Source organism: Tursiops truncatus, chromosome 15, assembly GCF_011762595.2.
Source record: "Tursiops truncatus isolate mTurTru1 chromosome 15, mTurTru1.mat.Y, whole genome shotgun sequence".
In the NCBI taxonomy this organism is placed as follows: domain Eukaryota; kingdom Metazoa; phylum Chordata; class Mammalia; order Artiodactyla; family Delphinidae; genus Tursiops; species Tursiops truncatus.
In genome coordinates this window covers 57,612,268-57,639,703 of record NC_047048.1, presented here as the reverse complement: position 1 = coordinate 57,639,703, position 27,436 = coordinate 57,612,268, and the positions used below count along the sequence as shown (strand labels likewise).

The following is a 27,436-nucleotide window of genomic DNA, read 5'->3' as shown; positions in this document are numbered from 1 at the left end:
GTGTAATCTCAGAGCCTCTGCCTCTCCACTCTGCTAGACTGCTCCTCTCTTCCATGAGTGCCCACAATGTGCCATGTACCGTGCCAGGTTCTTTTATGTGCTCAAGAAATAAAGCACCCCTAAGTGTCAGGCATGATTTAGAGGCAGGGGAGAAAGAGAAGTGCCCAGAGGATTCACCATCTGGTGAGCAGACAGCATCAGGACAGTACAGGGCGATCAGCTGTACTGTGTTGGGGAGGCCAGAAGGCTGAGGAAGCCCAGAGGACAGGTTGCTAACCAGCCAGGGAGGAAAGGGCAAGAAGAACATCCATGGGAAGGGATCCTGAAGGGAGTAGATTTAGCCAGGAGATGAAGGGTTGGGAAGGCATTCCAGGAGAGGACCCTATGCATCTTGATTCCAGATTCACTGTAAGCAGTGCTGTTCATCCAAGCCATGGGCATCCCATTCTGTGGATGAAATGGCAGGGCCTGTCTGCTTGCTCCGTCCACTGAAGGAGGATACATGATAGAGCAGATTCAGAGTCCTTGGGGACAATGTGCTTTGCCCCTGCCACTGAGTCAGCCTGGATGCTGAGCAAAGAGGAACCAGCCTTCCAAGCAAAGGAAACTGTGTACAAAAAACGCACTGGCCGTCCTCAGATTCAGGTGGGCTTTCTGCAACAGGCTTCAGAGTAGAGTGGAGGAAGGCAGCTTCCCCCGCTAACCTTCAGACAGAGGCACTAAACACAGAGGCAAGATTTTAGTCAGAGGCTGGTGCCAGGGGTTTGCAGGGGAGCCAGGTTGGCAGTTCAGCCATCTGCCTCTGGCCCTGCCTGTTAGCTTCTTAGGGCTTCCATAACAAATTACCACAAATGTAGCAGCTTAAACCATCAGAAAGTTATTCTCTCATAGTTCTAGAGGCCAGAAGTTCAAAATCAAGGTTTAGCAGGGCCATACTCCCTCCAAAGGCTCTAGGGGAGAATCTTTCCTTGATTCTTCCAGCTGATGATGGCCCCTGCATTCTTTGGCTTGTGGCTGCATCACTCCAATTTCTGCCTCCACGTGGCCTTCTTTCCTCCTATGTGTCTCAAATCTCCATTTCCTTTCTCTTACAATGACATCAATCATTGACTTTAGGTCCCACCGTAAATCCAGGGTGATCTTATCCCAGGATACTTAATTAATCTGCAAAGGCCCTATTTCCAAATAAGGTTATATTCACAGGTACTAGGGGTTAGGACTTGGACATACCATTTAGGGGGACACTATTCTGCCCACTACAGCCTGTGAGCGGGGAAGACCATGCACCTGTTGATCAGGGCCTGGCCAGCCAGCACATCCAGTGGCTGTGGGGCTGGAGCTCAGAGGCTGATCCACAGAGACTCAGTGACCAGACCCCAGGGAACTCCCCTTCCACCCTCTCTCTCCCTCTCTGTTACTCTGCTGTCTGTCTCTTTCTACACTTTTCTGCTGTGCCCTTCCTTCTTGCATTTAGTGGGTCCCCCAAGTGTCAGGTAGGAGAGTGGGCAAGATGAACAGGAAAGCAGACAATCACAGCACAGCGTGTTGCTGTCCGCCTGCCAAAGTACAAAATGGCCAAGGGAACAGCATGGGGGAAGGCACAGCTTGTTCAGGCAATAGCAAGTGTGAAAGGGTCATTGGAGGCTCTTTTATACCTAAAGGACTTTGCACAGGATGCTTTCTCTGCCTGGGAAGGTCCTGCTGACTTCATCCCAAGTCTGCCTGACCAGGGGTCTCAGGACCCTACTGGCTTCCTTCTAAGTACATATCACAATCTGATATTTGCTTTAATCTTTATTCTTTCCCCACCAACTAGACTGTGAGTTCTGGTATGGCTGGAAACCTGACTATTTTGTCTTCTGCTGTATCTCCAGCTCCTGTTTCAGCATCTACCACATAGTGATGCTCAATATGGATTCGTATGAATGAATGAATGCAGGCTGATAGCACATAATGGGCTTTGAATGCCTAAGGACTGTGATCCATATGTCGGAGGGCCTTGCTTTATTGATTGTAAGACTGGCTTATGTTATGAGATACATGAGGCACATTTTCACATTTCTCTGTATTGATATATATTTATTGAACATCTGCTGTGTGCCAGGTGCCCAGAGAACAAAACATGTATGACCCTTGCATTAAAGGGGCTAACATTCTAGTGGGGCAGTTAGAAGTTAGGAAAAAGTAAAATAAATAGTATCTCAGATGGTGATAAGTATTCTGGTGGAAAATAAAGCAGAGAAGGATTTTAGGAACAGATTGGGAGGAAGTGAACATTTGTCATTAAAATCAGGTGATCACTAACAGATATCTATAGAAGGCCCACCCAGTAGCAGCAGAATACACATTCCTGGCAAGTCCAAATAGAACATAATCCAGAATTGACCATATGCTCATCCATAAAACAAACCTCAGAAATTTTAAAGGATTGAAATCATACAAAATATATTCTCTGATCACAATGGAATAAGATTAGAAATCAAAATCAGAAAGGAATTTGGGGAATGCACAAATATGTGGAAATGAAGCAATACATACACCTAAATAATCAGTGGGTCAAAGAAGAAATCACAAGTGAAATTAGAAAATATTTTGAGATGAAAGTAAATGAAAACACAACATGCCAAAATTTATGAGGCGAGATAAAGCAGTACCTAGAGGGAACTTTATAGCTGTAAATACCTATATTAAAGAAGAGCGATCTCAAGTAAATAACCTAACCTTCCACCTTAAGAAACTAGAAAAAGTAGAAACTAGAAAAAGTAGAGCAAAGAAAACCCAAAGAAAGCAGAAAGAGGAAATAAGAAAGATTAGAGGAGAAATAAATAAAAAACAATGAAGAAAATCAATAAAACCAAAAGTTGATTTTTTTTAAAGATCAACAAAACTGACAAATCTTTAGCTAGACAGAGAGAAGACTCATATAACTAAAGTCAGAGAGGACATCACTACTAAACTTACAAAAAAATTATAAGGGGTGTGGTAAAAAAAATAACTAATTGGTCTTTGTCCCCAGTTCCTGGACATGGCTCCTAAAAACCCTTGAAATCTCTGGAGTGATAAGAGTGTCTTTTGTATGGAAATGAGATGACAGGTGGCTGGGGGTCCCCAGGTAGCTCAGGATGGGGCTGGTTACCAAAAAGGCCAAAACCATGCTTAGAAGATTAGAACTTTACACTTCACCTGAACCTCTGGGGATGGGAAAGGGACAGGAGATTGAGTTAAATGCCAATGGCCAATAATTTAATCAATCATGCCTATATAATTAAACTGTCATAAAAACCCCTAAACACAGGGTACAGAGAGCTACCAGGTTGGTGAACACATCCAGGAACTAAGAGGGTTACCCTCCCAAAAAGGGCATGGAAGCTCCATGCTACCTCCCCGCTCCTTCTACCTTGCCCTATGTTTCTTCTGTTTATCTCTTCTATTTGCCTATTCCTAAGTTATATCCTTTAATATAAATTGGTAATAGTAACTAAACTGTTTTTCTGTTCTGTGAACTGCTCTAGCAAATTACTGAACCTGGGGCCGTCACAGTCATGGTAACCCCCAATTTGTAACCAAGTCAAACAGAAGTGTAGGTAACTTGGGCACCCAATACTTGTGACTGGTATCTAAATTGTGGGCAGTCTTGGACTGAGCCTTTAAATCTGTGGAATCTGACACTAACTCCAGGTAGTTAGAGTCTGGATTGAATTCAAATGCAGGACAGCCAGGTGGTGACCAGAGAGTTGGAGAGTTGGTTGGTGTGGAAAACTCCCACACATTTTGTGTCAGAAGAGTTGTGAATAAAACAGTTCATTAGGAGACAGAATGAACAACTATTTACCAACATATTAGATAACTTTAGATAAAATGGACAAATTCCTCTAAGAATTACCAAAACTGCCTCAGGAAGAATTAGAAAATCTGAATAGATTTATAATAAGTAAAGAGATTGGAGTAGTAATTTAAAACTTCCCACAAAGAAAAGACCAGGCCCATATGATGTCACTGGTGAATTCTACCAAACATTAAAAGAAGAATTAATACCAATTCTTCACAAACTCCTCCCAAAAAAATAGGAGGGAACATTTCCCAATTCTTTCTATGAGGTTAGTATTACCCTGATAGCAAAACCAGATAATGACATCACAAGAAAAGAAAACTAGAGATCAATATCCCTTATGAACATAGAAGCAAAAATTGTCAACAAAAATACTAACAAAGTGAATCTAACAACACATAAAAAAGATTATATGCCATGACCAAGGGTTTATTACAGGAATGCAAAATGGGTTTAACATTGAAAACTAATTAATGTAATATACCATATCAATAGAAAAACTGGACAAAAACCACATGATCATCTCAATAGATGCAGAAAAATATTTAACAAAATCCAACACACCTTCATTATAAAAAGTTCTCAACAAATTAAGGATAGAAGTGAACTTAGCCTGATAAAAGTCTTCTACAGGTTAACATCATATCTAATGGTAAAAGATTGAATGCTTTCCCCCTAAGATGAGGAAAATACAATGTTGTACACCATTGCCATTTTGTTCAACATTGTGATGGAAGTATTAGCCAAGGAAATTAGTCAAGAAAAAAATAGAGATCTTTTCAACAGTGTTGGGAAAACTGGATATCAACATGTAAAAGAATGAATTTGGACCCTTACCTTACACCATACACAAAAATTAACTCAAAGTGGATCAAAGACCTAAATGTAAGACCTAAAACTATAAAACTCTTAACAGGAAACATAGGAGAAAACTTCATGACATTGAATTTGGCAGTGATTTCTTGGACATGATACCAAAGGCAAAGGTAAAAAAAGAAAGACAAATTGGACCTCATCAAACTTTTGTGACATTATCAACAGAGGAAACCTGTAGAATAGGAGGAAATATTTTCAAGTCATGTATCTGAAAAGAGGTTAATATCCAGAATATATAGACAACTCTAAACACTCGACAGCGCAAAAAAAATAAAATGGGCAAAGGATTGAATAGACATTTCTCCAAAGAGGGTATACAAATGGCCAATAAGCACATGAAAATATGCTCACATCACTGATCATTATGGAAATGAAAATGAAAACCACAATGAGATACCACCTCATAACAATTAGGGTGGCTACTATCACAGAAGGAAAGAAGTCAGGAAGGAAGGAAAGAAGAAAGGAATAAAGGGATGGAGGAGGAGAGGGAAGAAGAAAGTAAGAAAAGCACAAGTGTTGATAAGGATGTGGAGAAATTAGAACACGTGCACTGTTGCTGGGATTTTTATATGGTGCAGCCACTGTGGAAAACAGTATTGAAGTTCTTCATAATATTAAAAATATAATTGTCAGATAATCCAGCAATTCCACTTCTGAATATATATCCAAAAGAACTGAAAACAGGGACTTGAAGAGATATTACACCCATGTTCATAGCAGCATTATTCACAATAGCTAAAAAAACATGGAAGCAACCCAAGTGTCCATCAAGAGATGAATGAATAAACAAAACGCGGTATATACATACAATGGAATATTATTCAACCTTAAAAAGGAAGGAAATTCTAACACATGCTACAAATGGATGAAGCCTTGAAGGCATGATGCTAATGAAATAAGCCAGTCCCACATGGACAAATGCCATACAATTCCACTTGTATGAGGTATCTAGAGTGGTGAAATTCTTAAAGACAAGAAGTAGAATGGTGGATGCCAGTGGCTGGGAGAGGAGGGATGGGAAGTTATTGTTTAATGAACACGGAGTTTCAGTTTTGCAAGATGAAAAGAGTTCTGGAAATGGATGATGGTGAAGATAGCACAACAATAGGAATGTACCTAATGCCACTGAAGTGCACACTTAAAAATGGTTAAGATGGTAAATTTTATATTATGTATATTTTACCATAATTTTTTAAAAAATAAAAAAAAGAAGAAAAAATAAAGTAAAAGAAAGAAAAGGAAGGAAGGTAGGAGGGTAAGGTGGGAGGGAAAGTAAAGAAATAGAAGAATTTCCAGATTTGCAAGGAAGAGGTAAAACTATCTCTATTTGCACATGATATGATCTTGTATATATAAAATCCTAAGGAATCCACTAAAAGTTATTAGAGCCAATAAATGAGTTCAGAAGAATTGTAGAACACAAGATCAATTTTTAAAAATTAATTGTATTTCAGGACACTAGCAATGTATAATCTGAAAATAAAATTAAGAAAACAAATCCATTTACAATAGCATCAAAAATAATAAAATACTTAACAATAAATTTAACAAAAAAAAGAGCAAGTCTAGTACACTGAAAACTACAAAACATTGTTGAAAGAAATTAAAGACTTCAGTAAATGGAAAGACATCCCATTTTCATGGATTGAAAGACTATTTTTTTAAGGTGGCAATGCCCCAAAATTGACCTACAGAATCCATGAAACCTCTATCAAAGTTCCAGCTAAGTTTTTTCCAAAATTGACAAACTGTTCCTAAAATTCACTTGGAAATTCAAGGGAACCAGAATAGCCAAAACAATCTTGGAAAAGAAGAACAAAGTTGGAGGGCTCAAACTTCCCAAATTCAAAACTTACTATAAATATACAATAACCCAGATAGTGTGATACTGGCATAAGAATGGACATATAGATCAATGAAATAGAATCCAGAAATAAACTCTTAAAATTATGTTTAATTGATTTTGACAAGAGTGCCAAGACAATTCAGTGGGGAAAGAATGAGAACAGTCTTTTCAACAGATGGTGCTGGGACCACTAATTATCCCCATGCACAGAATAAAATGGGCCTCCTACATTCACACAGTACACAAAAATTAACTCAAATGGATCATTGACCTATATCGAAGAGCTAAAATTACAAGCTTTTAGAAGAAAACAGGAGTTAATCTTCATGAGCTTGAGTTAAACAGAACGTTTTTGGATATGACATCAAGAGCATAAATGACAGAAGAAAAAATTGATAAATCGGACTTCATCAAAATTAAAAACTTGTACTACAAATGACACCATCAAGAAAGAAGAAAAGCCCACAGAACAGAAAATATTTGCAAATCATGTATCTAATAAGGGACTTGTATCCATAATATACAAATAATTCTTATAGCTCAGTAATAAATAGATAAATAACCCAATTTTTAAATGGGCAAAGGATTTGAAAGACCTTTCTCCCAGGACAATATACAAATGACCAATAAACATGAAAAGGTGCTTAGCATCATTAATCATCAGGGAAATGCAAATCAAAACCACAACAACATACCACTTCATATCCACTAGAACTGCTATAAGCAAAAAGACAGACAATAAGAGTTGGTGAGATTGTGGAGCAATTGGAACACTCGTACATTGCTGGTGGGAATGTAAAATGGTGCAAGCACTTTGACACTTCCTCACAATATTAAACACAGAGTTAACATAACAACCTAGCAGATGCACTTCTAGGTATACACCCAAAAGAAATGGAAAAAAAAATCCACCCAAAAACTTGTACATGAACATTCATAGCAACATTATTCAAAATAGCTAGAGTGGAAACAACCCTAACATCTGTCAGTGGATAAATAAAATGTGGTCTGTCCATACAATGGAGTATTATTTAGCAATAAAAAGGAATCAAGTACTGATGTAGGCTACAACATGAATGAACCCTAAAAATATTATGTTAAGTGAAAAAAAAGCCAGTCGCAAAGGACCACACATTGTATGATTCTCTTTATATGAAATGCCCAGAATAGGCAAGTTAGAAATTAAATTAACAGTTGCCTAGGGCTATGGGTGGGGCAGGGAGGAACAGGAAGTGACTGCTAATGGTTACAGAGTTTCTTTGGGGTGACAGAAATTGTTCTGAAATTAGATTGTGGTGATGAGTGCACGACTCTATGAATGTACTAAAAAACACTGGCTTGTAACCTTTAAACTGGTGGATTGCTTGTTATGGAATTATCGTATATCTGAATAAAGCTGTTTTAAAAAATCAGGTGGCCAGAGAAGCCCTCCCTGAGAAACTGACTTTAGAAGTTTTGGCAGGGAAATGAAACATTTTCTTAGTAAAAATATATTATGAGTACATTATGGAATAGAATGAACAATTCACATACATTTTAATAATAAAACATGATATGTTAAAGAACCTTTAGGTCCACGTGTGTCCCTTCAAGCCCAGGTCACACAGTAGAGAGGTACTTGGGAGAACGTTTGAGAAGCAGCACAGCACAGGGTTCAAGGAGGGAATCAGAACTATCAGAGTTGGATCTTGGAAGGATCAGGGTGGAAAAAGGACTAGAGTGGGCATACAGCCCATGTCCTCAGGAAGGGAGGGGCATTCTTGAGCACTGTGCTTGGGGCCTAGCCTTTGCACCTCTTGTCCTCACTTCATAGATGGGAAACTGAGACTGGGACGGACTGGGTAATGATAATAGTAAGAAAAAGTCCACAGTCACCTGGTGGCAAATTGATCTGATGGTGAGACGTTTTGTACAGTGGTATGAGGGGAAAAGAATGATGGGAGAAGGGGGAAGATTCCAGAGATCAATGAGGATGCTGGCAGAACTTGCTGTCTCATCAGCTGTGAGCGGTAAAGATGAGGGAAGAGTCAAGGACACATCCAGTTTCCAGTTTGTATATTGGGTGAATGATGGAGCTGTTTGCTGAAATGGGGAATACTGCCAGGCAGAAGATGGCATGCTTGGTTGGGTTGGAGGCACCTGTGGCACATCCTGGGGGTGAGGTGGGGGTTGTCAGGTTGTGTATTGATCTGGAGATCAAAAAAGAGAGAGAGAAGTCTGTGCTAGCAACAGGGTAAGTGGATGATCAGGGTTCCTAAATTCACATGTCTTCAGGAGCTTGCAGATGGCAAGCCATGAGTGCAGCAGGCCAGTGGGAGAATTACAGGTGGAGACCATGGAGAACAAGCAAGTACACTCCCTTCCAGAGAGAGCACCCCTTACTCAGCTCTAGACTATAACTGCCATGTAGAGAGTGGGAAGGGAGCATGATTAAGAACATGGAAGTTGGAGCCAGACTGCCTGGGTTCAAATTCCAGCTCCCTTACAAGTTGCTTTACTTCTCTGTGCCTTGGGTTCTTTATCTGTAAAATGGGGATGATAATATAGTACCTTCCTCCTAGGAAAAAAAAAAATATATATATATATATGTGTGTGTGTGTGTGTGTGTGTATATACATATGTGTGTATGGCATATAGCAAGTCTACAAAAGTGTCAGCTATCATTATCATATGAGACTTCAGATCCAGCTGTCAGAGGGGCTACACATCTATAATGTTATGTGAAATTTACTAACCTGAAGTTGTTGGCAACCGATTAAAATTTTATTTAAATAGTCCAGAATCAAACACAATGCATATGGATGAGGTCTGCATATGGCTCTTGAGCTTCCAATTTGAGACCTCTGACAGCCATGGTAAGTTAAAGTGGGGATCGAGTGGTGGTTTTACCTAGAGAAAAGGGAAAATAAGAAGAGCTGGCCCTGGGACAGGTGGCAGAGGAGAGAATGCCTGTCTCATGATGTCCGATGCCCTGCAGGATCCCAGAAGGAGAGATAGATGTACAGCAAGACCATGAAGAAGCTGTTAAGAGTGGAAGCCTCTGGAAGGAGGGCCCAGGTCCACAGTGTGGGCAGCCATGGTCTCTGGCATGAAGACCTCCTGGAGCCTGCCAATAAGCCCAGCATCACTGGAAAGTTCAAGGTGCTGGAGCCGCCCGTGCTGGGCCATGACCTGAGGCTGGTCCTTTGCTTGGCTAACCTCACATCCTGGGTCCAGTGGGTCCAAGTCACCATATTTTACACCCACAAGCCGGTGGCAGAGATCCTGCACGAATCCCATGCAGTGAAGCTGGGGCCAGAAGAGGATAAGAACACCACAGCTGGGTGGGACCTGGTTGGCCCAGCTCCTTTTCCAGGAGGGTTGGGGTTGGGGGCAGACTTCACGGCATCCTACATTCATTCCCAGGAAAGAAAGGGATATTTCTGAGCATTTGCAGATGAGAAAACTGAGGTTCAGAGGGGCTGAATAATGAAGATAGTAATAAAAGTACACAATCATCTAGTGGCAAACATATAATGCTCAGGTGTTCCCACTTAGTATGAATATTCACACACTGAATAAATACCTGCTGGGAGCATTTCATAGTATGTGGAATATGCCCTGTGTTACCTTTCTAAAATCCAACAAATTTCAGAGCTCATCTGGCTCCAGGTGTTTGGTGTGAGAGGAATGGACCAGTAAGAGATGTTTATTAAGTGCCTACATGTGGCAGGCCCTGTCCCAAGAATTCTGCAGGCATCAGCTACAACCCACAACCACCCTCAGTCCTCTCCCTTCCCCTTTCCTCCCATATTCTTCCTCTGTCCCTGTCTTTCTCTCTCCCCTGCCCCACCAGCACATACATTCTGAAGGATTTGATTAAATAAAGACATTGTTCCTCTGAACCAGTTTCAGCTAAGTGAAACCTTGTGTGTTTTGACAGGATGTGAAAGTATGTGAAGGAGGTGTCACATACTTTTTGCTTTTCTGTCACTTATTTTTCACACAGTCTAAATCACAAAATAACACTTCACAAGGAAATGTTAATTAACATACACTTTCTCCTGGTTTTTTTCATATTAAAAGTAATACAGCTACGTAGGGGAAAGCAGGAGCAAGATGGCAGAGTAGATGGACGTGCGCTCATTCCTTCTTGTGAGAGCACGTGAATCACAACTAACTGCTGAACAATCATAGACAGGAAGACACTGAAACTCACCAAAAAAACATACCCCACATCCAAAGACAAAGGAGAAGCCACAGTGAGACAGTAGGAGGGGAGCAATCACAATAAAATCAAATCCCGTAACTGCTGGGTGGGTGACACACAAGCTGGAGAACGCTTATACCACAGAAGTCCACTCACTGAAGTGAAGGTTCTGAGCCCAACATCAGACTTTCCAACCTGAGGGTCCGGCAATGGGAGGAGGAAATCCTAGAGAATCAGACGGTGAAGGCTAGCGAGATTTGATTGCAGGATTTTGACAGGACTAGGGGAAACAGAGACTCCACTCTTGGAGGGCACACACAAAGTAGTGGTCGCATCAGGACGCAGGGAAAGGAGCAGTGACCCCATAGGAGACTGAACCAGACCTACCTGCTAGTGTTGGAGGGTATCCTGCAGAGGCAGGGGATGGCTGTGGCTCACCGTGAGGACAAGGACACAGGCAGAAGAACATCTGGGAAGTACTCCTTGGAGTAAGCCCTCCCAGAGTCCGCCATCAGCCCCACCAAAGAGCCAGGTAGTCTCCTGTGTTGGGTTGCCTCCGGCCAAACAACCAACAGGGAAGGAGCCCAGCCCCACCCATCAGCCGACAAGCAGATTAAGGTTTTCCTGAGTTCTGCCCACAAGAGTAACACCCAGCTCTATCCACCACCAGTCCCTCCCATCAGGAAACTTGCACAAGTCTCTTAGATAGCCTCATCCACCAGAGGGCAGACAGCAGAAGCAAGAAGAACTACAATCCTGCAGCCTGTGGGGAAAAAACCACATTCACAGAAAGACAGACAAGATGAAAAGGCAGAGGGCTATGTACCAGATGAAGGAAGAAGATAAAACCCCAGAAAAACAACTCAATGAGGTAGAGATAGGCAACCTTCCAGAAAAAGAATTCAGAATAATGGTAGTGAAGATGATCCAGGACCTCAGAAAAAGAATGGAGGCAAAGATCGAGAAGATGCAAGAAGAGTTTAACAAAGACCTAGAAGAATTAAATAACAAATACCTAGAATAATTAAAGAACAAACAAACAGAGATGAACAATACAATAACTGAAATGAAAAATACACTAGAAGGAAACAATAGCAGAATAACTGAGACAGAAGAACGGATAAGTGACCTGGAAGACAGACTGGTGGAGTACACTGCCATGGAGCAGAATAAAGAAAAAAGAATGAAAACAAATGAAGACAGCCTAAGAGACCTCTGAGGCAACATTAAATGCAACAACATTTGCATTATAGGGGTCCCAGAAGGAGAAGGGAGAGAAAGGACCCAAAAAGATATTTGAAGAGATTATAGTCAAACACTTCCCTAACATGGGAAAGGAAATAGCCACTCAAGTCCAGGAAGCACAGAGAGTACCAGGCAGGAAAAACCCAGGAGAAACATGCCAAGACACATAGTAATCAAATTCGCAAAAATTAAAGACAAAGAAAAATTTTTGAAAACGAGGGAAAAATGACAAGTAACATACAAGGGAACTCCCATGAGATGAACAGCTGAATCCTCACCAGAAAATCTACAAGCCAGAAGGGAGTGACATGATATATTTAAAGTGATGAAAGGGAAGAACCTACAACCAAGATTACTGTCCCCAACAAGGATCTCATTCAGATTCGACAGAGAAATCAAAAGCTTTACAGACAATCAAAAGCTAAGAGAATTCAGCACCACCAAACCAGCTCTACAACAAACGCTAAAGGAACTTCTCCAAGTGAGAAACACAAGAGAAGAAAAAGACCTACAAAAACAAACCCATAACAATTAAGAAAATGGTCATAGGAACATACATATCAATAATTACCTTAAATGTGAATGGATTAAATGCTCCAACGAAAAGACACAGGCAGGCTGAATGGTTACAAAAACAAGACCCATATATATGCTGTGTACAAGAGACCCACTTCAGACGTTGGGACATATACAGATTGTAAGTGAGGGGATGGAAAAAGATATTCCATGCAAATGAAATCAAAAGAAAGCTGGAGTAACAATACCCATACCAGATAAAATAGACTTTAAAATAAAGAATGTGACAAGAGGCAAGGAAGGACACTACATAATGATCAAGGGATCAATCCAAGAAAAAGATATAACAATTATAAATATATATGCACCCAACATAGGGGCACCTCAATACATAAGGCAACTGCTAACAGCTATAAAAGAGGAAATCGACAGTTATACAATAATAGTGGGGGACTTTTAACACTTCACTTACACCAATGGACAGATCATACAAACAGAAAATAAGGAAACACAAGCTTTAAATGATATAATAGAGCACATAGATTTAGTTGATATTTATAGGACATTCTATCCAAAAACAGCAGATTACACTTACTTCTGAAGTGCACACAGAACATTCTCCAGGATAGATCACATCTTGGGTGACAAATCAAGCCTCAGTAAATTTAAGAATATTGAAATCATACCAAACATCTTTTCTGACCACAATGCTATGAGAAGAGAAATCAGTTACAGGGGAAAAAGGTAAAAAACACAAACACATGGAGGCTAAACAATACGTTACTAAATAACCAAGAGATCCCTGAAGAAATCAAAGAAGAAATCAAAAAATACCTAGAGACAAATGACAATGAAAACACGACGATCCAAAACCTATGGAATGCAGCAAAAGCAGTTCTAGGAGGGAAGTTTATAGCTATACAAGCCTACCTCAAGAAACAAGAAAAACCTCAAATAAACAATCTAACCTTACACCTAAAGGAACTAGAGAAAGAAGAACAAACAAAACCCAAAGTTAGTAGAAGGAAAGAAATCATAAAGATTAAAGCAGAAATAGATGAAATAGAAACAAAGGAAACAAAAGCAAACATCAATAAAACTAAAAGTTGGTTCTTTGAGAAGATAAACAAAATTGATAAACCATTAGCCAGACTCATCAAGAAAAAGAGGCAGAGGACTGAAATAAATAAAATTAGAAATGAAAATGGAGAAGTTACAACAGACACTGCAGAAATACAAATCATCCTAAGAGACTACTACAAGCAACACTATGCCAATAAAATGGACAACCTGGAAGAAATGGACAAATTCTTAGAAAGGTATAACCTTCCAAGAGTGAACCAGGAAGAAATAGAAAATATGAACAGACCAATCACAAGTAAGGAAATTGAAACTCTGAGTAAAAATCTTCCAACAAGCAAAAGTCCAGGGCCAGATGGCTTCACAGGTGAATTCTATCAATCATTTAGAAGAGAGCTAACACCCAACCTTCTCAAACTCTTCCAAAATATTGCAGAGGAGGGAACACTCCCAAACTCATTCTATGAGGCCACCATCACCCTGATACCAAAACCAGACAAAGATACTACAAAAAAAGAAAATTACAGACCAATATCACTGATGAATATATATGCAAAAATCCTCAACAAAATACTAGCAAACAGAATCCAACAACACATTGAAAGGATCATACACCATGATCAAGTGGGGTTTATCCCAGGAATGCAAGGATTCTTCAATATACACAAATCAATCAATGTGATACACCATATTAAGAAATTGAAGAATAAAAACCATATGATCATCTCAACACATGCAGAAAAAGCTTTTGACAAAATTCAACACCCATTTATGATAAAAACTCTCCAGAAAGTGGGCACAGAGGGAACCTACCTCAACATAATAAAGGCCATATATGACAAACCCACAGGAAACATCATTCTCAATGGTGAAAAACTGAAAGCATTTCCTCTAAGATGAGGAACAAGACAAGGATGCCCACTCTCACCACTATTATTCAACATAGTTTTGGTAGTCCTAGCCATGGCAACCAGAGAAGAAAATGAAATAAAAGGAATACAAATTGGAAAAGAAGAAGTAAAACTGTCCCTGTTTGCAAATGACATGATACTATACATAGAGAATCCTAAAGATGCCACCAGAAAACTACTAGAGCTAATCAATGAATTTGGTAAAGTTGCAGGATACAAAATTAATGCACAGAAATCTCTGGCATTCCTGTACACTAATGATGAAAAATCTGAAAGATAAATTAAGGAAACACTCCCATTTACCAATGCAACAAAAAGAATAAAATACCTAGGCATAAACCTGCCTAGAGAGACAAAAGACCTGTATGCAGAAAACTATAAGACACTGATGAAAGAAATTAAAGATGAAACAAACAGATTGAGAGATATACCATGTTCTTGGATTGTAAGAATCAATATTGTGAAAAGGACTATGCTACCTAAAGCAATCTACAGATTCAATGCAATCCCTATCAAATTACCAATGGCACTTTTTACAGAACTAAAACAAAAAATCTTAAAATTTCTACGGAGACACAAAAGACCCCGCATTGCCAAAGCAGTCCTGAGGGAAAAATTCGGAGCTGGAGGAATCAGATTCCCTGACTTCAGACTATGCTTCAAAGCTACAGTAATCAAGATGATATTGTACTGGCACAAAAACAGAAATATAGATCAATGGAACAGGATAGAAACCCCAGAGATAAACCCACACACCTATGGTCAACTAATCTGTGACAAAGGAGGCAAGGAAGTACAATGGAGAAAAGACAGTCTCTTCAATAGTGGTGCTGGGAAAACTGGACAGCTACATTTAAAAGAATGATATTAGAACACTCCCTAACATGATGCGCAAAAATAAACTCAAAATTGATCAGATACCTAATATAAGACTGGACGCTATAAATCCTTAGAGGAAAACATAGGAAGAACACTCTTTGACATAAATCACAGCAAAATCTTTTTTGATCCACCTCCTAGGATAATGGAAATAAAAACAAAAATAAACAAATGGGACCTAATGAAACTTAAAAACTTTTACAAAGCAACAGAAACTACAAACAAGACGAACAGACAACTCTCAGAATGGGAGAAAATATTTGCAAACGAATCAATGGACAAAGGACTAATCTCCAAAATATATAAACAGCTCATGCAGCTGAATATTAAAAAAACAAACAACCCAATCCAAATATGGTCTGAAGACCTAAATAGACATTTCTCCAAAGAAGACATACAGATGGCCAAGAAGCACATGAAAAGCTGCTCAACATCACTAATTATCAGAGAAATGCAAATCAAAACTATAATGATTATCACGTCACACTAGTTAGAATGGGCATCATCAGATAATCTACAAACAACAAATGCTGGAGATGGTGTAGGGAAAGGCAATCCTCTTGCACTGTTGGTGGGAATGTAAATTGATGCAGCCACTATGGAGAACTGTATGGAGGTTCTTTAAAAAACTAAAAATAGAATTACCATATGACCCAGCGATCCCACTACTGGGCATATACCCAGATGAAACCATAATTCAAAAAGACACATGCACCCCAATGTCCATTTGCACCACTATTTACAATAGCCAGGTCATGGAAGCAATTTAAATCCCCATCAACCGCTGATTGGATAATGAAGATGTGGTACATATATACAATGGAATATTATCCATAAAAAGGAACGAAATTGGGTCATTTGTAGAGATGTGGATGGATCTAGGGACTGTCACACAGAGTGAAGTCAGAAACAGAAAAACAAATATCGTATATTAACCCATATACGTGGAACTGAGAAAAAGGGTACAGATGAACCAGTTTGCAGGGCAGAAATAGAGACACAGATGTAGAGAACAAACGTATGGACGCCAAGTGGGGAAAGTGACGGGGGTGTGGGCTGTGGTGTGATGAATTGCGAGATTGGGATTGACATATATACACTAATATGTATAAAATGGACAACTAATAAGAACCTGTTGTATAAAAAAATAAAATAAAATTCAAAAAAAATATAATACATATTCATTAAAGATTTAGAGAGCAGAAGGGAAAGATCACCTATGATCCTGCCACCCACCTACAAATTGTTAACGTTTTCCTTCCAAATTTTTAATGCCTGTTGCTTTTTGAAAAACAGTTCTGGGGCTTCCCTGGTGGTCCAGTGACTAAGACTCTGTGCTCCCAATGCAGGGGGCCCGGGTTTGAGCCCTGGTCAGGGAACTAGATCCCACATGCCACAACCAAGAGTTTGCATGCTGCAACTAAAGATTCCACATGCCACAATTAAAGATCCTGCACGTGGCAACAAAGATCCCATGTGTCGCAACTAAGATCCAGTGCAGCAAAATAAATAATTTTTTTTGGTTCCAAAATAGGGTCTTTATATTTTTATTAAAATAAAAGATATTACAGAATATAAGTCCAGTAAAATTTCCTTTTTTTTAATTAAAAAAGGAAAATTAAACAAAAGAAAAGAATCTGTTAAAATGTTTGGTTCTATGTATGGTCACCAAAATCTATAATCAATTTGCTTTCAGTCAAATATACACACAGATAGAGACATAGACACAGTAAATACACACACACACATACACATTCTATATAATGTTTAAGATATTAGGAACATCAAAATATATTTGTGTATGCTTCTCAAACTGGGCTTCCTATTGTCTTGGATATATGGTGCTGTATCATTCCATGTTATATAAATTAATGCACTATTTATATTAACACGAAGTTATTATGGAATAGAATGCAAAATTTGCACGCATTTTCTAGCACTCAGAAATTATCAAACAAATATTAAGGAGTTGATTAATCAATGAATTAGGTTTTTTTTAACATCTTTTTTTGGGGTATAATTGCTTTACAATGGTGTGTTAGTTTCTGCTTTATAACAAAGTGAATCAGTTATACATATACATATGTTCCCATATCTCTTCCCTCTTGCGTCTGCCTCCCTCCCACTCTCCCTATCCCACCCCTCCAAGCGGTCACAAAGCACCAAGCTGATCTCCCTGTGCTATGCGGCTGCTTCCCACTAGCTATCTACCTTACATTTGGTAGTGTATATATGTCCATGCCTCTCTCTCTCGCTTTGTCACAGCTCACCCTTCCCCCTCCCCATATCCTCAAGTCCGTTCTCTAGTAGGTCTGTGCCTTTATTCCTGTCTTACCCCTAGGTTCTTCATGACATTTTTTTTTCTTAAATTCCATATATATGTGTTAGCATCTGGTATTTGTCTTTCTCTTTCTGACTTACTTCACTCTGTATGACAGACTCTAGGTCTATCCACCTCATTACAAACAGCTCAATTTCGTTTCTTTTTATGGCTGAGTAATATTCCATTGTATATATGTGCCACATCTTCTTTATCCATTCATCTGAAGATGGGCATTTAGGTTGTTTCCATCTCCGGGCTATTGTAAATAGAGCTGCAATGAACATTTTGGTACATGACCCTTTTTGAATTATGGTTTTCTCAGGGTATATGCCCAGTAGTGGGATTGCTGGGTCATATGGTAGTTCTATTTGTAGTTTTTTAAGGAACCTCCATACTGTTCTCCATAGTGGCTGAACCAATTCACATTCCCACCAGCAGTGCAAGAGTGTTCCCTTTTCTCCACACCCTCTCCAGCACTTATTGTTTCTAGATTTTTTGATGATGGCCATTCTGACTGGTGTGAGATGATATCTCATTGTAGATTTGATTTGCGTTTCTCTAATGATTAATGATGTTGAGCATTCTTTCATGTGTTTGTTGGCAGTTTGTAAAAGCCTGCCAAAAAAAGAAAAAAGAAAAACAGTTCTAATGATATCACAAACACTCATTAGTGCCCTGCTCCTTTCATATTACATTATAATTTAAATATTTTTAATAAGCTCTTCATTCACATCATTTGAATGGATGTATAATCTGTAAACAAATATATGGTGATTTATTTCATCTTTTCCCTTCTTTTGGGTAGCTATCAGCTATTGCTATTTCTAAAAAGCACTAAAGTAAACATCTTGGTGAAAAAAATTCCCCTTTTTTGATCTAGATTTTGGACTGTTTTGTTAGAATACATTCACAAAAATGGAATTACTAAGACAAATTGTATAGCTATTAAATATAAATAATTTATTAAAATTTATAATTTTTTAAATTAATAGGCTTTTTTTTAGCAGTTTTGGTTTCAGAAAAAATGAGCAGAAAGTCCAGAGGGTTCCCATATACCCCTCACCACCTCCTATATTTCCCTATTATTAGCATCTTGCATTAGTGTGGTACATTTGTTACAGTTGACAAGCTAATACTGGTACATGTTATTCTTAACTAAAGTCCATAGTCTACATTAGGGTTCACTCCGTATTGTACATTCTGTGGGTTTTGACAAATGTATGACATGTATCCATCATTAGAGTATCATACAGAATAGTTTCACTGCCCTAAAATTCCCTGTTCTTCACCTATTCACTTCTCCCTCCCTCATCTCAAACCCCTAGCAACCACTGATCCTTTTACTGTCGCCAAAGTTTTGCCTTTCCCTAAATATCATAGAGTTGAAATCATACAGTGTGTAGCCTTTTCAGATTGGTGTCTTTCACTTAGAAATAAGTACTTAAGATTCTTCATGATTTTTTCATAGCTTGATAGCTCATTTTTTGTTATCACTGAATAGTATTCCTTTATATGGATATACCACAGTTGATTGATTCATTCACCTACTGAAGAATACCTTAATTGCTTCCAAGTGTTGGCAATTATGAATAAAGCTGGTATAAACATCCATGTACAGGTTTTTTTGTGAACATGTTTTCAATTTATATGGGTAAATACTAAGCAGCATGATTGCTAATGGTGTGATAAGAATATGTTTAGTTTTCTAAGAAACTGTCAAAGTATCCCAAAATGGCTGTAACACTTTGCATTCCCACCATCAATGAATGAGAGTTCCTGTTGCTCCACATCCTCTCCAATGAAATGGTACATTTCATCTAGGTTATAAAATTTGTGGGCAATGAATTGGTACATTTCATCTAGGTTATAAAATTTGTGGGCATAAGGTTGTTCAAAATATTCCTTTATTATCCTTTTAATGTCCATGGGATCTATAGTGATGTCCCTCTTTCATTTCTGATATTAGGAATTTGTGTCTTCTCTCTTTTTTTCTTATTTAGCCTGGCTGGAGGCTTATCAGTTTTATTGATCTTGAAAAAAAAACAGCTTTTGGTTTTGGTGACTTTCTCTTTAGATTTCTTGTTTTCAATTTTATTGATTTCTCATCTAGCTTTTTTCTAAATTTTATTTCTCTCCTTTTGCTTACTTTGGATTTAATTTGTTCTTTTTCTAGTTTCTTAAGATGGAAATTTAAGATTTATTGCTTTTAGATCTTTCTTCTTTTCTAATATATGCATTCAGTGCTATAAATTTCTACCTAAGCACTGCTTTGCTGCATCCCACAAATTTTAAGTTATATTTTCATTTAGTTCAAAATATTTTTAAATTTCTTTCAAGATATCTTCTTTAGCCTAAGTGTTATTTACAAGTGTGTGGTTTAATTGCCAAATATTTTGGAGTCTTCCAGTTATCTTTCTGTTACTGATATCTAGATTAATTCTCTTGTGGTCTGAGAGCATACATTGTATAATTTTTATTCTTTTAAATTTGTTAATGTGTTATTCATGGCCCAGAATGCGGTCTTTCTTGGGAAATATTCCATATGAGCTTGAGAAGAATGTGTATTCTGCTCTTGTTGGATGAAGTAGTCTATAGTTTTCAGTTATATCTAGTGGTTGATGGTGCTGTTGAGAACATTTATTCTAAGAAAAGGGTCTCAGTTTTTATTAGATTGTTGGTGGAGTCCATGACCTACAGAACTTCAAGGAGCTCTGTTCTGAATATTGTAAGGAGTAGTCTTTCTCCTCCCTTCTCCCGTGGTCTGAACTAATGTCCAAAGCTCTGTCCATGTGCATAATTGGGAGCATCTGGTGGTTCTTCACTCTGGAGCCTTAAAATTTGCACTTCTAATAAGTTCCCAGGAGATGCTGATGCTACTGGTCCCAGGACCACACTTTGAGAACCACTCATCTCCCACCATGCAAGGAGTAAATGATATAACATATATAAAATATTTGGTATAATTCCTACCACTAATGAACATTAAATTTATGGTAGTGATTGTCAGTATTGTTGGTATTATTATAAGCTGGGGATAATAATACTTGCTCATGGGATTGTTGTAAGGATTAAATGAGTTAATCCATGAATGTGCTTCCAAGTGCCCCAGACACTTTAATCCCTCAGTAAAAGTCAGCTTTTAAAATGATTAATTATTACTAGTACTGTAGTAAGGGTTCTCCTAGTAATGGCCTGCTGGACTAAGGGAACCCATAAAAACATGGTAGAACTTTGACACATGGATCAGCTATGGGCATTCAAGAAGCATCAACTATATGCAAAGCTCTTGGGGAACAGAGAGTTTGAATCCTTTAAGGATCTTTCCCACAGATTGAAAACTCAGATGCCTTTGGAGGCAGGAAGGAAACAGAAATAAAGGAAGCAGTAGCGATAAGGCAGTAGGGGATGGTAGAACCTGGGCAAACTGGAAATGACATGTTGTACCTAAAAGAAGAAAATGTATAGTGGTCAAATATATATATGTGACTAACAATCACCTATGGCCTGTGGTGACCCATGCTCAAAAGAAGAGACTGCATGCGACTTCCCTGGTGGTGCAGTGGTTAAGAATCTGCCTGCCAATGCAGGGGACATGGGTTTGAGCTCTGGTCCGAGAAGATCCCACATGCTGCGGAGCAACTAAGCCCGTGTGCCACAACTACTGAAGCCCACGCGCTCTAGGGCCCCCATGCTGCAACTATTGAAGCCAACACACCTAGAGCCCGTGCTCTGGAACAAGAGAAGCCACCGCAGTGAGAAGCTTGCACATCACAATGAAGAGTAGCCCCGCTTGCCACAACTAGAGAAAGCTCGCATGCAGCAACAAAGACCCAAAGCAGCCAAAAATAAAAATGTATATACAAGTAAATAAATAATTTTTTTTTAAAAAAAAAGAAGGGACTGCATAGGCAGGTTGTTTGTGGCTGATGAGAGAGAGATGGAAATGGCCAGAACCACAGGAGCTCAGTAGGCAAAGGGCACAAGATGATTGAGTAAGGGCATCAGTGAAGCCTTTCCACAGTTGGTGAGCCTGACTGGAACTGCGCCTTAATGGGGAGAGAGGATTTGGAGAAGCTGTGAGGAAGTTGGCCTCCTCACTGAGTTGGAAGCTTGAGGTAGGCCTTTGGCCTCCCTCTTCTCTGCACTAGCACATAGTAGGTGCTCATTAAGCAGTGAGTGAATTCCTGATGGGATAAATTGTTGATGGAGTGAGAGATTTCCTTTTGGAATGATTGGGGGGATTTTAAACACATCTCCAGAAGCTCTTAGAGAGACAGTCTGCTGTCATCATAGCTGACTGGCCTGAATTTGAATCCGACCTTATCTTGGAGCCTTGATTTACTTGCTATGTGACACTGGACAAGAAATTACCTTCTCTGAGCCTTAGCTTTCTTAATCTGTGAACTGATGATAGTAATTACTATCTCAGATTGGTTGCAAGGATCATAGAGGGTATAACTATGAATTTAGCCTTCCCTTCCTTTTCTAGGTTCTTTGAAAAAGAACATCAGACTCCCAGTTCCCACCTCTGCTTTCCCTTCCAGAGAAAAAGATCCCAATTGCAATATCTTACTCTCAATATAAGGAAGACCTGACAGAGGACAAGAAGATGCTTTTGGCTGCCATGTACCTTGTCACCAAGGGAGAGAAGCTCCTGGTGGAGAAGGACATTACTCTGGAGGACTTCATCATTATTAAGGTGACTCCTGTAAGCTGTTCCTGGCAGGCCTCCGTCAGAGCTGGGGGAGGGCATCAGAGGCCGGGGGTTTGTACTTTTAGCTCTGGCTTCAGCTCTCAAAGGTTGGAATAAGTGGTGTGGATGCAGGAGTATGGATATAATGATAGATCTCAGTAATGGGGTAGGTGGAAGCAAGGGGTAGACAAGTTTAACTCCCCATCCTCTGACCCAGCCAAGATCATGGGTTTCCTGGGAGAATGGGGAGGATGGGAGTTGACTTATGGGTACTGCCCCTCCAGGTGCTTGGCCCAGCCGCGGTGGGGGTGGAAGTGATGGTGGTCAACCCCCTCTCGGAGAGAGTGCAGGACTGTATGCTGATGGTGGAGGGCAGTGGCCTTCTCCAGGGACAGCTCAGCATCGAGTAAGTGTCAGCCTGGGGTGGGAGGGCTGCTTATAGCCCTTCCTTATAAAATGGGCCATAAAGACACTGCCAGCAGGGGGAGGAGGGAGAGATTCTGGATCCCCAGGAACCAGCCCACTGCCTAGACACATCAGCCTTTCTTCATTTATTCATTTCTTTATTTAATAATTAACTTATTTGGTCATATAACTTGTCCACTCATTCACATTCATATTTTCTTTCATTTATCCATTTACTTATTCATTCACTGACTCTTATTCATTTACTCTCTCCTTCACTCATTCATTCACACTTTTTTTCATGTTTTCACTCATTCATTCATGTATTTATCTACTCAGCTCAGTTTTGACTGGTTCATTCATCCACTCATTCTTTCTTTAATTTGCTCACTCATTTACCTATTCATTCACTCATTCATTCATGTATGCATTCATTCACACATATTCTATTTATCAGTGTACTCATTTATTTACTTATTCTCAATCATTCACTCATTTACTCATTCATTCACTCACTCACACTCATCTGGTCCTTCATCATATTGGCCTGTGCTCTGACCCACCTGTCAACTGTTGGGAACACCAAGATGAACAGATGCGGTTCTGCCTGAAGAAGGACTCTCAGCAATATATGGCTCTTCAAATGAAAACAGTGTGATTTGTACAAAGGGATGGACCCTCAAGGTCCAAAAGCTCAGAGATAACCCTTGAGTTGGGATTGGGTGGGACCAGGGGAAAGCCCCAATGGAGCTGGTATTTAAGCTGGGGCTTAAGTGATGAATTGAGGAGATTTTCAGGGATCAAGAAGGATGGAGAACTTCCCAGTCAGAGGTCTCCATGGCTGGTATAGTCAGGGAAGGTCTCCTGGAAGAAGAAAAACTAATCTGGGCCTCAGATGTAATTGGAATGGGAAGGGCACTCTAGGTAGGATGAACAGACCAGACAAAAGCCCAGAGGAGGGGAAGTGTAAGGTATGTTCAGGGCACAGGGAGGAGACTAGCCTGACTGGTTGAAAGAAGCAAGAAGTGGTAGAAGGGATAACTAAGCTGAAGCATATTGAAAGGCTTGAATGTCAAGCCACAAGGTGTGACCTTGATCCTAAGTGCTCTGGAGAGCTGTGGACTGGCAGACCAGGTTCAGGAAGGAGACAGAGCTGAAGGTCTGCCTTTCTCCCATCTCCCCAGTGTGCCCAGCCTGCAGCCCCAAGAGAGGGCCTCAGTCCAATTCAACATCATCCCCTCCAAGAGTGGCCCACGGCAGCTGCAGGTGGACCTTGTCAGCTCCCACTTCCCAGACATCAAGGTCTTTGTGATCATCCACGTGGCCACAGCCAAATTATGGGCCATGGGGGGCCAAGAGTGGAGGAGATGTCCCCTGTTCTCCTCCTGTCCACCTCTCTGCCCTTCCCATATGGGAGCCAGGAGGTCTGGGTTCCAGTCCTGATTCAGCTTCTGCCCTACTCTGTGAACTTGGGCAAGTCCTTCCCCTCCTGGGCCTCAGTGTCCCTATATGTAAAATGAGGTGTTAGACTCAGTAACCCTTAAACTTTTGGACAATGATGGATGATATAAGGAGCCACTACCACCTTCATCTCATCACCCTCATTGCTGATGGACTAATGGACTGAGAGTCACAGTAACCTTGGCCCACCCGGCTGTGCCACCTCCTGCCAGCCAGTTCACCGTCACCCTGGCTGACCCCTGCACTATCCTTGCTTGTCTCTCAACTCTTCAATGCTCTGACCACAGCAAGATCAAGAATATTCTCCAAGCTCTGACAGAGAACCCAAAAGTTTTGGCACTGACACCTAAATATCCCTCAACACTCCTGTCTTACACAGAGGGGACAGTCTAGCCTATGGCCACGGGGTAAGCTAGAGACAGAGCTGGGGCCCTTGTGCATGCCATTTACATCAGCAAAGTTTTACCCCAAAGTCATGTTCCTGAAAAGCATTGGGTTTAAAGTGATGGGAGAATTTCCCTCAATGAAGACACAGGCCCAGCAACTGGAGCTGGGGAGGGGGAACGCGTGGGGAAGGGAGTGGTTACTGCTGCCTGAAAGAAGCTGAAGAAAGAGGAAGGACCATCAAGCCCAGCTGAGTTTGGGGATAGAGCCCCAAATCTGATCTAGCTATGGTCATCAGGGATCTCGTACAACCAACCCAGCTACACCCAATGTTCATTTACTTCTTTGGAACCAGAACAGTGTTGCCTTTGAAAAACATCCCCAGCAGCTTACCCTACACACAATCACTCTCTTAGCATCAAAGCAGAACAGAGACTACTAGGATCAGGACAAGAGTGGAGACCATCAGGCCCTGAAGATAATTGCATCAGACATAGAAATCAGCTCCGAAATGCTCTAGATAGCCAAGGAATTATAACTAAGCATGCAATTTAAATAATCTGAACGACAACAAAACAGGCACATCTGCAGTGAGACGTCTCCTGGTCATGACTCAGGTGAGAACAATTCATGAAGGGGGTCAGGCAAACACACAGACTTTTGCATGACCTTTGTGACCTAAGCCTTAATGAAGACATTTCTGTGATGATTCCACACAGCATGGGGACAGCTTGGAGAATCCAGATGAGTGGATGCATTTAATGAGTCAGGCCCTCAGCTCCAGGACTCCTCTCCAAACCATCCAAAGGTTTTGGTTGCTGATCCTGTATAAAAAGGGCAGCTGGAGGTTCAGAGCAGGCAGCCATTTCCTCAAATTTGAGCAACAGGAAGGAGCCTTGGGGGCTGAAGTCAACAGGAGGCCATCTCCCACTCTTAGTACAAAGGACACACCTGTCAGGAGGGAGACCGAGATGGTCTCCCCTTGGGGGGGCCCCAGACACCTCACTCTCCCCACAAACACCAACTGCCCATCTTCCTTAAGCTCGGCTGTCATAGGCTGAGTTTCCAAGGAAGCTGAGTCTGAGATGGAGCTTAGGGTGCAGGGTGTTGACTGAGGGATGACATTGGGATCAACCCCCATGGAAGGGAGGGGGAGGAAGAAGGAGGAAGGAACCAGAGGAGAAATCGGCCCATGATTCAGGCCCAGTGAAGCCTGGGTGCACCCCACGGGCAGCTCTGAAGCTTGTATGGCCTGTCAGAGTGTGTGTATTTGAATAAGGGAAAGTAGCTGAAGGTGATGGGGTCACCTGCCGGGTAGCTGCAGCTCCAGTTCAGCCCCCTTGCCCTCACACCTCTCAGCTGGGCTGAGGTAGCACTTCACTGGGACCAAACTGGCCTCACAGGTCCTTCTAGCTCCAGCTGAAAGCAGAAGCCACTGCAGCAGCCAGTGAGAATACCCTGGTCAGGACTGGGATAGGTGGGGACGTTGAGCGAAGATAGCCCAAGGGGGACTGTGGATGGAAATGCTACTTTTGAAGCTGCAAAGAAAAATGTGCAGGTAGGGATTACCTGTCAGTTGATAGGGCAACACCTTGATAGTGCCCTTCATGGAGGAAGGCAGAACACATAGTTTAAGACTGCAAAACCTTAGAGTCAGCTGGCCATGGGGACCCAAAACGACACCAGCAACCTGAGACTCAGGCCCCCCCCCCTGCTTCCTTTAAGTCCCCTTGGTCTCTTAAATGCTGCCTTCAGGGAAGCTCTTGACACTGAGTTAGGTCATAATCTGGCTTTCACATGCCAGAGAAGCCTTTAGAACAGCAGTTGGCTAGCTTTTACTGTCAAGGACCAGATAGTAAATATCTGGGGCTTTGCAGACCATATGGTCTCTGTTCCAACTACTCCACTCTGCTGTCATGGTGTGCAAGCAGCCATAGACTAGGGGTAGACAAATGAGTGTGGATGTGTTGCAATAAAACTTTATTTACAAAAACAGGCAACAGGCCAGGTTTGGCCCACAGGTTGGGCTTTGCTGACCCTGCTGCAGAACAACATGTTGGTTCAGCTGCTTGCTCCAGGACTGAGTCCTGATGCCAGGGTATACCAAGCCTAGGATCAAGCCCAGACTTGAACTGAGGCCAAGCCCTGAGCAAACCCCACAAGGAAACTCAGATGAGGTTCCAGCTTGTGCTCATGACCTTAGATAGAGCCATCACTATCCATGACTGCCTAGACTTAGTCATGACCATGATGCTAGAATAAGTCCTATACCTTGACCTCACACTAAGTCCTGGCTCCTACCACAGCTAACCCATGACTTGACTGGCCCTAGATCAAGCCCTGACCCAGCCCCAGACATTCCTGGCCCCAGACTGAGCTTCAATCCTGATATCTGATTGAGCCCTGAACCCAGGTTGAACCCTGGTCCCAAACAGAACTCTGGTACCAGACTGAGCTCTGACCCCACCCTGAGCCCTGATCCAGTCTCATTCCAAGTCCTGATCTCAATCAGACCCCAGCCAGATTGAGCTCTATGCCTTGGATTTCTCATGCAGATCTGAGTTTCTCAAATGGGGGCCCACACACCCCTCCAGGATATTTGATGTCACTGGGCAAACATGACCTGTCTTCTTGCACCAGGGATCTGAACTCACCTTCCTTTCCCTTTGAGGTACTTGGGCAGAAATATTTGAGAAGCATGGTGAACCACTGGATCCTCACATCTGTGTCATGCTGTGAGAGTCTGGACTCACAGCCCATCTCTCCAGGAGTAAATATAAAGGCCTGGCAGCTGAC

At 41.0% G+C, this 27,436-nt stretch overlaps 1 protein-coding gene across 1 annotated transcript in view; it reads left to right on the top strand.

The window, feature by feature from the left end:
• Positions 1-24,238, top strand: part of TGM6 (transglutaminase 6) — a 36,408-nt gene extending 12,170 nt beyond the window's left edge. The window contains 4 exon segments of the mRNA XM_033840994.1: positions 9,532-9,856; positions 22,240-22,396; positions 22,675-22,796; positions 23,980-24,238. Of these exon segments, the coding sequence (XP_033696885.1) occupies positions 9,532-9,856; positions 22,240-22,396; positions 22,675-22,796; positions 23,980-24,238 (863 nt within the window).
• The last annotated feature ends 3,198 nt before the right edge of the window (positions 24,239-27,436 follow it).